This window comes from Carcharhinus amblyrhynchos, chromosome 12 (assembly GCF_965287045.1).
Source record: "Carcharhinus amblyrhynchos chromosome 12, sCarAmb.v2.hapA, whole genome shotgun sequence".
NCBI lineage: Eukaryota > Metazoa > Chordata > Chondrichthyes > Carcharhiniformes > Carcharhinidae > Carcharhinus > Carcharhinus amblyrhynchos.
The window spans coordinates 10,188,025-10,200,037 of record NC_137335.1 but is presented as its reverse complement, the minus strand read 5'-3'; the positions used below and the strand labels follow the sequence as shown (position 1 = coordinate 10,200,037).

Below are 12,013 nucleotides of genomic sequence, written 5' to 3'. Positions count from 1 at the left end.
AGCCAGTCTCTGTCTACTTTCCAGTGACAATGGCCAGCATTGTTTCTTGATTCACACATTTACATATTGAATTTAAAATTATGTTTAACATTTAAATCCATCCAACACTTTGCTCCTCCTCAACCTCTAGCCTTCTGCAGTGCGACAGCTGCCTCCTTCTCCCCAGAGCTTTCTGTTCTGAGTACAGCTTGCATATTTTTACGTCACCCAACCATTAGTGGTTGCCTTCACCTTGGTTTTACTACATTAATGTCACCATACATGATTGTTCCCAAAAGTGTGATAAATTATGAACTGGGGGATAATTTCAATATTGCTTATCTAAAAGTATTAGTAATGTGAAATCAAATTATTATTTCAATCTCTGATCGTATGAGTTTCACTTGTGATTTGATTATGTTCCAAGGAATCCAAGAAAGGCATGGCGGCACAGTGGTTAGCACTGCTGTCTGACAGCTCAGGGACCCAGGTTTGTTTCCCGGCTTGAGTCACTGCCTATGCAGAGTCTGCACGTTCTCCTTGTGTCTGCATGGGTTCCCTCCCATAGTCCGAAAGATGTGCTGGTTAAGGGCATTGGCCGTGCTAAATTCTCTCTCAGTGTACCCGAACAGGTGCCGGAGTGTGGCAACTAGGGGATTTTCACGGTAACTTCATTGCAGTGTTAATATAAACCTACTTGTGACACTGATAAATAAACTTTAAACTAAAATGAGGTTTATGCGAACAGAAGAAAACTATTCATGAGATAATTTATGTTGTGATGCCATTGTACTTTTTGAATCTAGAAAACTATTTAAAATTAAATGAGGTGTTTTTCTTTACAGAAAGATACATGAATCTGGCCAAGAGAAGAAACAGCCATTTGTATACTGGAAAGTAGTGCCACAAGTAGAGAAGTCAGATAATGTGGCTGGTTTTGTCATGGACGTCAATAGTAACAGGGACAAATGGGATAGATCAGAAGATAATGACTTGGTCATGGATGTTAATGATAACAAGGAAACAGGTCATGAAAAAGAGCAACAGAGCACATTCGATACAGAAATTGGATGTAATAATGGTAGCGAAATGGAAGACGAGAGAAGTGCAAGTGCCAGGAATTCACAGAATAGTCCACTAAATCACAAAGGAACTCATGTTAAGAATGAAGATGATATTGGAGAGGATGAAACCGAAGACTTGGAAAATGATGATGACAACGATGGTGACACAGAATGTGAGTTAGAGGCTGAAGAAGAAAATAGTACAGATAATGAAGATCATAATAGTAAAGATGAAGACTATCCACATGAGCATGATCCTGAACCAAACGATTCCGATGAGGACTTTGATGTGAAAAAAAACAGCAAGAGGGGAAGATCACGAAAATCAAATCACATCATTAAGTGTGACAAGTGCGATGATGAATTTGATTCCAGAAAGGATTACGTTGTTCACTGCAAAGATGTTCATCAATCATTACCGGGGAAAGTCTATCACTGTGAGATCTGTGGGAAGGCTTTTGCAACCCACAATAGTTGGAAAGAGCATTGTGCTTGTGTTCACAGTGATGAAAGACACTTTGCTTGCACTCTGTGCAATGCAACCTTTAAGAGAAAAAGAGATGTACGAACTCACTATGCTCGGAAGCATGAAGGACGTATCAAACGTCCGCTATGCTCTGTTTGTGGCAAAATTCTGAGCTCACGAACAGCACTGGTATTCCACATGCGGACACACACTGGAGAGAAGCCTTATGAATGTTCTATTTGCCATTCTCGATTTGCCCAACCATCTCAGCTAAAAATTCACACAAGGTCATGCCCTTATATTTAGTTTCTATTATCCACAATTTTTTTTCTACTTTGCAGATGTCCATCTGTACAAGACATCCCTTTCTAAGCAAAAGGGCAAGCAGGCTTTCCCCCTCTGCAGAGTTTTTCCTTCTAGTAGTGTGGACTAAAAGCAAACTTTTACTTCATTAAGTGTACTGTGCTGGTTAAATGGGTAGGTGGGCAGACAGGCAGCTGTCATCTCCACATTTGCACCAACTTGGGTTAGAGTTGAGTAACTTCTTGCTGCAACAGCGTTGCTTATTTGAATGTTTTTGCTATTCAACAACTTGTGCAAGAACTAATAAAGCTCATCACAATTGTTGGCTGGTGCTATGTCACATTTCAGACAATTCTGGGACTTGTGGAGCAAGTGGCTTATCTATACAGGATTAAACTTATCCCTGAGGTTTTCAGAATGTTGTAATAAACTTTCAAAGTGATGGATTAACTGTTGCATAATAATAGTTTTTAATTTAAACATATATGTGTTATCTAATATTAAAATGTCAGATCATGTGGTGGTGAATCGTGTTTGTCTGCATAATGTTACTTATCTTTACTTTCATAATATTTATTTTGAATCAAGGGTAGTTTTAAAACCTGATATTGTTTTATACAAATTTCAGGTCACACACTGGAGAGAGACCCTATATTTGTGAGGACTGCGGGGCCTGTTTCACTGATAAGGCTAAATTAAATGGTCATAAGAGGACACACACAGGTACAAAAATGTTGTAGCTATATGCTAAAATTATTGGTAGAATAATCATGACTGCTAAGCTAGTGAATTTCGTGATATCCTACCAGGAAGGCTGAAATAAAAAAAACTTGTTGACAATTGTCCATTACAGATGTATTGAGAACCAAGGTCCTTCAGTCTCTCCAGATAGATACTGTTGACAATGATTGTTACTGTTGGCCTGGTGATCTGACAAGTCCATGTACTATGATCCAGATGCTGTCTGTACAATAACTATCAATTGCTAAAGTAGCTATCTTTCATCTCCAGCACATAGGCTGTGGAAGATGTATCCTGTGTCTAATTTTAGTTGTGGAATTTATAGAGTATTAAACTAAAACTGAACTATTCATTATGGGCTCTACGATTTCGTATTGCCCAATTCCTAGAAGCTGTTTATTTTCTAGAAACTGCATTAAATATACATGCAGTAATGCTATTATTGGGGAAGGCAATGGCCTAGTGATATTATCGCCAGACTGTTAATCCAGAAACTCAGCCAATATTTTGGGGACCCGGGTTCGAATCCCACCACAGCAGGTGATGGAATTTGAATTCAATAAAAAAAAATCTGGAACTAAGAGTCTACTGATGACCATGAAACTATTATTGATTGTCAGAAAAACCCATCTGGTTCACTAATGTCCTTTAGGGAAGGAAATCTGCCATCCTTACCTGGTCTGGCCTACATGTGACTCCAGAGCCACAGCAACGTGGTTGAGAGTCAACCACTCTCAACTGTCTTCAGGCAACTAGGGATGGGCAATAAATGTTGGCCAGCCAGTGACAGCCATATCCCATAAATGAATTTAAAATATTGAAACTTTGAAAATGTTAGGATTTATGAAGTGACCACAATTGCTCCTTTGATAAGGTCTAAATTACATTTGTCAATTATAGGTGTCCTAACTAGTGCCATTTTTAGGGTATAGCTCTACCTGTGTGATAAAGTTAAAGTTCATTTATTGGTCGCAAGTAGGCTTACATTAACAGTGCAATGAAATTACTGTGAAAATTCCCCCAGTTGCCACACTCCAGCATCTGTTCAGATACACTGAGGGAGAATTTAGCATGGCCAATGCATCTAACCAGCACATCTTTCAGACCATGAGAGGAAGCCGGAGCACCCGAAGGAAACCCACGCAGACACGGGGAGAACAGACAGTGACTCAAGCCAGGAGTTGAACCCGGATCCCTGGTGCTGTGAGGTAGCAATGCAAACCACTATGCCACCGTGTCGCCTTTTCCTCTACGATACTCTTGTATACAATGTTTGCTGTGGCTGCATCAACCTACAATGGGAGCTTTTCTCATCAACTAGATTTATACAGCCAAGAAGAGACATTACTCAATTATTTTCAAGCAATTATTATTTTGTTTTAAGAACAACGTAAAGAATCGTCATTTATAAAATTCTCACCGATGTTCTGGAAGTTACTGGGGGATTTTCACAGTATCTTCATTGCAGTGTTAATGTAAGCCTACTTGTGACAATGAATAAACATTAAACTTTAACTTTTCCTGCTTTGCACTGCTGTTCAAAATTAAAAGTACTGGATGCAATTAAACTACATTTTGCATCTTAGATGTAAAACTTTAAAAAACTTGTCAAAGCTTCTCTGTTCATGCTCCTCAACTATCTCAGCTACTTAATGAGTCATACAGACCAGAAGGAAGCCAGACTTAATTCTCTGAATGACCTGAGTTTGCTGATTTCAGCACTTCTGGCAAAAGACAGAAAAGAAGGTGCCAGATTCCCACTTGCAATTACTATCCAGTGATCCCTGGTGGAAGTGCAATTATATGAATACCGGGTAAGGAGACAGGATGGACTCAGCAACACTCAGTCCTAAGGCGCATGCTTTAGGAATTGTCACTTAATTGGTGTTTAGGGGTTCAGATGGGCAGCCAGTGTTTTGTTAATTTACCCAGAAAAGAATTAACTTTAAGAGAAAACTAAGGGAGAGATTTGGTACAAAAACATAGAAGAAATATGAAATCTTTTGCTTTATGAATGTATTTCTGATCAATTTAACGTTGATTAGACCTACCCGTGTACTTTAGTGTGTCCTTTATATCTTGATTTAAAGAGGCTAGTTTGATCAATAACAAATAAAGTTAATGATTTATATTGCAGGGGAGCGCCTTTTTGGGTGCGATGTATGTGGGAAACATTTTGCCACCAATGAATATTTGAAGTGTCACAAGCGATGTCACATGGGTGCCAAACCTTATAAGTGTGATGTATGTGGGAAAACCTTTGGGTTGAGAGCATCCTTGGCCCAGCACAGCAATATACATGCAGGTGCGTAGCAATTCTACTACATCTCAATTTGATATCTCTGCATAGGTTATAACAGAGTTTTTATTCTGGTGTAAAAAACAGCAGTGATTCAAAGTATCAGGTAGACATTGTGTAAAATATTGTTAGAGAGCCAACCAAAGTGGTCATGTTAGAAAAGAGCATGTCTGAACTATTAACAGATGATCATGGTGGTACTTTTACAAAATATAGATGTTTTAATCGCCAGTATTTGTCAAAACTTCTGATCCTGAGCAGCGGTGTTTTGAGGTTGAAAAGTCTAAAACCACTGTTACCATCCCAGTAGTGTTACTACAGGAAGATTCCAGAATGGAACCTTGACTCAGACAATCGTAACTTTTACCTTTCTTTTAGAAAAAAGTGGAAAAACGGAGTCACATGACTGCTAATTAGATTTAACAACAAGAAAATACATTTATTATACATGAAAACTTTGTAATACAGTGCTCCTTTATCCCCCCCCCAACTTCACAAATGTTCGCTGAACCAAAAGACTGATGCCACTTAGCTGATCTCTCATGGCTTTTTCTCACAATCCCACCAGATAATTGTCACATCACAGTTTCCAAATTCCACTCTCAAAAAAACACCCTTTCAAACAATGTTTTCCATCAGCTCAGAGATGTTCAGGTTAGATTGATTTTTCATGCTAACTTTGCTCCAAGATGAGTAGGTTAGAGGGATTAGTGGGGTAAATGTGCAGGGTTATGGGAATGGGGCCTGGTTAAGGAGCTCTGTTGGAGAGTCAGTGCAGACTCATTGGGCAGAATGGCCTCCTGCACTATAGGGATTCTGTGATTATTTATAATGTTGATAAGTTAAGCTCTACTATCATACTGCCCAAGTTCAGCAGTGTTGCAGCATAAAATACAGGTAAATAGCTAGCTTGCATGGCATTTTTTTTTTAAGAACAAGCCTCCTTTCTCTAGTAGGCTTGGACCCGCTAAACCTCAGGGCCCGAACCATTGGGGCCAGGAAGGTTCCATAATTAATCCCTAGCCTCCACTGAACTAGCTAGTCTCAGCACAGACAGAACCGTGGTACTGCACAGAAGGATCTGTATCAGTGCCAACTATTTCAAGTACCTCTATGATCTTGCCCTTTCCCCGTAATTCACCTAGTTCTATTCTCCTGCTTTTCCCTCCTTTTCAGATGTCAGTCAAACTCCCTTTGGAATGCTTCAGTTGAACTTGTCTCCACCATACATAGGCAGGGCATTCCAGACCCTAACCACTCATTGCGTGAAACTCATAGCTTAGTCCTGTTTAGATTTCTTTGCCTTGAGGAATGAGAGACTTCCCAAACACCAATCTTCCTTCAGCTCCACTAAGTGCTTATTTAATAGCAATCAGACACTGAAGCCCCGATAGGAGAATTTTATGAAGAAACGGTAAAATGATCTTAACTGGACAGTGATTTATAATAAAGCAGTGGACTGAATAGATTTAAGCAATACATTTTGTAGATATGTAACAGACAATTTTAAGATGCTCATTAATAAATTTCCCAAACGTACTAAGTGAGCAAATTGATCAAGTTCAAAATGTGTGTCCAAAGCATACATTATTAAAATAATAGTAGCATGACCTCATACAGAAAGTAAGATCTGAATTACATTCCTAGGCCCCAAAAGCGTGGATTGACTTGCATGTTTAATCGTAAAGTCAAACGTTTAGGCAATGTCTTATTGCCTCTCTGTATCATGTGGAACTTTTCCTTGACTCCTGTAATTTTCCACAGAAACACGTCCATATTTTTGTGAACAGTGTGGAAAGGCGTTTACTCAGCAGGGAGCACTTCGACGTCACCAGCGAATTCACACAGGGGAGAAACCTTATAAATGCAAGGCCTGTGAACGAACTTTCACAGATATGTCCACTTTGAGAAGACATGTGTCTGTAAGTGCTCCTTGACTTCACATTTTGAGACAATACGTTATTTTCTTACTGAAAATACATGTTGGAAAAGAGAATAAAACAAAAGTTTATTTATTAGTCACAAGTAGGCTTACATTAACACTGCAATGAAGTTACTGTGAAATTCCCCGAATCGCCACACTCCAGCGTCTGTTTGGGTCAATGCACCTAGCCAGCACATCTTTCAAAATGTGGGAGAAAACCAGAGCACCTGGACGAAACCCACACAGACACAGGAAGAACATGCAAACTCCACACAGACAGTGACCCAAGTCAGGAATCTAACCCAGGTCCCTGGCTCTGTGAAGCAGCAATGCTAACCACTGTGCTACCAATCACACATTGTCAGTGATTTTCACTATTAAACCCCTCATCCCCATTCTTGAGCTGTATACTTATATTAGTTGGCATATGTCTGTACCAGATAGGATGTCATTTGTGCTTTGTTTTGGTGCTACCTGACTGACGGGTTCAAATATGGAGTTCCCAACACATGATATGTACAAAGGCTTTGGAGACAAAAGCAGTTTTCCACATAGGCTGGAGCCAAGGTTTGGCTTTTGAGGAGAAGAGTAATGGCAGCAGATTTAAAGAAGTGCAGGACAACACCTGAGGAGAGAATTGTTTTCCATATTAGCTAACAAATGGGCTAGGAGGGGAAGTTGGGTGGCCAACAGTTTAGTGGAAATATGATCGAAGGGGGCAGGAGGTTGATCAATAAGACATTGTCACGTCCTATCCAACTGTGGCAAAAGTAAACGATCCTTCTTCGACCTATCGACAGCTTTTGGCATGGTTGATCTCACAATTCTTCTCCAACCCCTTTCCACCAGCTCAGTGTGACCTGGTTGCATTCTAATCTACCCATTTTAGCCAGAGGATCACCTGCAATGGCTTCTATTCCATTTCCTGCACTGTGTCCCCAAGATCTCACCTTGGCATTTTCCTATTGCTCATTGACATGCTGCTCCTCAGCGACTTACCTGGAGGCACAGCATTTGTTTCCACATGCACATTGACATCCCCACCACCTCTATTGACTTCTCCACTGTTGTTAAATTATCATACTGCTTATCAAAAGGGAACGACTCCAATCAGGGGTGGGGAATGAAGTCCCCTGAGACCTCTGTGGTGGGCTGGTGTGAAGGTTTATACAGGTTCTGATTGGGGTGCCCTTTAAAGATGGCGCCATGATCTCTGTGCAGCCAGGTTTTGCTGGCGTGTTTAGGCCCAGCCCCCTGTATGACGGCCTGGGACGTGTCCCCTCATTTTTTTTTGGCACTGTCTTTAATATTCTTTGTCAATCCTAACGCTAACCAAAAGTATGACCTTCAGAAGTTTTCTGGTATAATTCTGTTCCAGGACGTCTTCAGAACCCCATTGAATAGTGTAATTCAAGGTTCAACAGATGTGTCCTCTATCCAAAACTGTAAGTTGGAATTGGTGGCAAAAACACAGTGCAGGCGTAGGATTGTGCACCTAGTTAAAAATGGACAAAGGACCAGCTAATGGACAACTGCAAGGAGGGTGGGGGAGGGGGAATGTACTCAGAAACCCAAGGAACACTTTTTCTTTCGCAAAAAGTTCACGATTTCCCTCAACTGTCCTCATTTGTCCGTCACACATGTCACTGAATAACTATCCCTACTTGATTTTCAAACCTGATGCAATGAAAATCTCTTTCGCTTTGGATTTCGTCAGGCACATCATCCAACTGGCCAATATTCATGTGTGGACTGGCAGGTAAGTGCTGGCAGGTTATTTCTTTGGAGCATTAAAGCCAAGCTGAGTCACGTTCACACTCAAAGCATTCTGCAATTGATCACAGGAACCCTGCTGACATTTATTCCTCATCCAGGGAGGATGATTGTGCAGTCAAACTGTGTAATACTTGCTGTTCACTTAACTCAGAGACCAGGAGTTGAACATGGGTCCTTCTTGTCTGGCTTGTTCCTGTCACCAGAGAATACGTTACCCATTTGGCTATCAAGAGAGCTAATACAATCTGTCGTCTTATAAATATATAGAAGACCTTTACTATAAAATATGCACATATGTTAAATGTTGTCTGGTTCCTCCTCAAGTAGCTTTTTAATAAGTTGCAGTTTGATGAATTTATGCTAAAACATTTAATGGCAATGTGTTTAAAAGGTGTCAATTCAATTTTCTGGTCACATTATGTTTGCTTCTAGGTCCATGATCGAAATGCTCATTGGAGATCCTACTTGATTGATCTTACCTCAAAGAAAGATCATAATTGGTCCAAAATTGAAACTTTAGCAGACGTATGCCTCTCTGATGATCCTGTACCTGTTAGCTGGATGAATATTCGCAATGAACGACCAGTGGAAGGAATGCAACCAAGTCATTGACCAATGTTACTAAAACAGGTGCACACAACACACAGTATGTATTGTTTTCAAATTGATAATGAAATGTAGGGTATATTTTTATTTCTATTGAACTGTTTCTGTAAAAAGCTAGTAATAATTTAATCATATATTCGCATACATACATTGTGAGTCAAATATACAGCGATTGACCACATTGTCATTTATAGATCTTTTGTTGTGCATCAGGCACAGTTTCTGTAGTCAGTCCATTAATGCAAACCTGAACAATCAAAGACCATCATATTGATTCGGTATTAGTGAAGCATGATAGGAAATCCATGTCAGACATCTGTTTATTTCCAGTGGTGAAAGTAATTCTTTTGTACTTGGCTGTTGGAGTTCAACATATCATTAGGGCATTATATGGTCTGACAGAAATAAAACCTTTTCCTCAGAACCATTTTTTTCAAAACAATTACCAGTAAGCAGTGGCAGGTGGAGGAAGTATGCTTCACTGGTGCAATGGATTAAAGTGCACTTGCAGGTTAAATCTACATGGCTAAATTGTTTTAATAAATCACTTCAGTAATATTCTAAAATGTAACTCTTTGTTTGACACCTTAGAAATTATCTAATCTTAGTGTATTTCTATTTCTTGTAATATTAGAGAAGTATAATTCGTAACATGTTTTCTGTGAAGGTGGCTGTTTGCATCTCTGCTTGTATCCCTAGATTAATTTTAAATCTTTTTTAACGTATTTAAATGTGATAGTGTAATTCCTGAATTCAGGAATTTAGAAGAATTTGGTTAATGACATAAATTGCCATGGGATTTCTTTTCCAATGCTTGCAATATGTTTAGAATCAAATACGCAGCATAATACTGCAGAAGATGAATGGTTTGCAAGTAGGGAAGCAAAAACGCCATCAAGAAGCATTGTTATTTGATCAGAATAGACCTTCACAAGGTGTCCGCTTTTGGTATTTGCTGCAGACCTACTGTTGATCATTTTTCAGTATTGTGATTGATACCTGAAAATTGAATGTTCATTCCCTCCGCTGATCAGATCTTGGTAGCACTGTATATGTTGGAACATACTACACTCTGATCCTACTCAGACGAGTTGTAAATTTTTAGTGTGCAATAAAAACTCAGTGTTAGACATGTACTTGCTCAGCATCTAAAGGATTATGATGTCTCGTTTGCCAATAATATCATGTCATTGCATTGTAATATCCTGTCTGAAGGATTACAACTATATGATGTTATTTTACTGGTCTTTTGTGTATTGTGCACCATTTATTCCAGTGTGGTCATAGGGAGTGAACATCTGCTGTGGTACAAAGCTTGTTATTTTTAAGAGACATTCATTGTAATTTAAGGATGCATTAATTAATCCTAGTCTGTCAAATATACCATAATGGTATATTTTAATGAATTTAACTTTGAATTGTTAATAGAGATGTCACATTGGAAATTTTAGTGCAATAATCATAGCAAAACATATGATTGTTAATCTATTGAAGCAGCAGTATGAAATCAAGAAGCATTAAAGTGTTTTACTTCAAACCTTTAAAAATTAGTACTTATTTTGTTAAAGCAACAGCATATGAAAACTAGATGTTCTAATACCTATCTAGACAGTTTTTTCAAGTGATTTTCATGCAGTATTAGTGAATGTAACTTTTATAATTGATGAATTTTACGTTTTCACAAATTTAGAAAAAGACTGCGTAGATTTCACAGTAAAAGTGGTGGTTGGTTTGTTGGCTTCAGACTGAACCAAGGCTAACGATAAGCAAGGGAGGGAAGGGTCCCCAATGTCAGACCATCTGCCTTGAAAATGTACGTCAGCAAGTCTTAGACTGCCACTCCATCTCCTATTGATCTGAAGACAACGGTGGCATGGGCAGAAAGTAAGGTATTGGGCAGCTAGCCTGGCTTCACCTCACCAATTTACCAAGATCCAATGGGTAGGGAAGAGATGACTAGCAGCCATTGTTATTGGAGTGGGAGAGATTAACAGTCAGGGTAGTATTATAGCTGAAGGCCTCATGGTCAGATTTCCCCATGTTTTTCTCCATTTTTAATGGCTGACTAATTCCCAGACAGAGGAAGAGTTACAGATCATTTCCTTCACTTGTCCAACATGAGAGCACAGGTATGTGATTTGTTCAACAATTGAGATGATATCAGTCATTTTAAGATAGAACAAGATAGATTCATAAAGAACTAACAGGCAAAATCTCATTTTGTTTCCTTTGTCATGTGAAATGATGCAGTATTATACTGAAGAGCATTTGGATTGCTCCAATTTTTTTAATTCACTCAATAATTGTACAATATACCAGTTGGCTGATTTGTATTATTTTGCAAGATAAAGGTGCAAATGTAAGAATTGAATATGTTCCTCAATTAAAATGAGGACACGCTATCACTCGATTAATTATCGGGCAGTTTTTGTCGAAGATCAAGTGTAGTATTGACATGCTGTGCTTGGTTGAAGTCATTAGGTTACATTTTAGCTTCATTTGAAGCAATTTTTAAAAGCGGCATCTCGGCCTTTTGGCTAAGATGCAAATGAGATCAAGCCTTGGAGGAGGAGTTATGTCTACTCCATTCAGCTTGGATCATGTAGATCAAGTCCAAGACAGGAGAAGAGAGCCCTGCCTTGTCAGCTTGGATCGGGAATGTCTCAATTTGTTGAGACTTTGAATTGGACTTGATTTGATTGAATCGGAATAAAAACAAAAAAAAAAGCTGGACTCCTGAACATAAATGGCTTTTGGAAAAATTAATGATGCTGGGTATTATACATATTCACAACTGGGCCTGAAGCTGATACTTTCGAACGTGGAAAATGCCCAGTCTACTTCCAGTTACCCTG

At 39.1% G+C, this 12,013-nt stretch overlaps 1 protein-coding gene across 3 annotated transcripts in view; it reads left to right on the top strand.

Moving 5' to 3' along the window:
• LOC145350774 (uncharacterized) overlaps positions 1–10,705 on the top strand; it is a 36,989-nt gene extending 26,284 nt beyond the window's left edge. For all 3 annotated transcript variants that reach the window (XM_080200058.1, XM_080200057.1, XM_080200056.1), the window contains 5 exons: positions 825–1,796; positions 2,441–2,535; positions 4,691–4,858; positions 6,617–6,774; positions 8,985–10,705. In XM_080200058.1, coding sequence (XP_080056184.1) covers positions 825–1,796; positions 2,441–2,535; positions 4,691–4,858; positions 6,617–6,774; positions 8,985–9,164 — 1,573 coding nt within the window. In that variant the 3' untranslated portion in view covers positions 9,165–10,705. The remainder of the gene's footprint in view (positions 1–824; positions 1,797–2,440; positions 2,536–4,690; positions 4,859–6,616; positions 6,775–8,984) is intronic.
• The last annotated feature ends 1,308 nt before the right edge of the window (positions 10,706–12,013 follow it).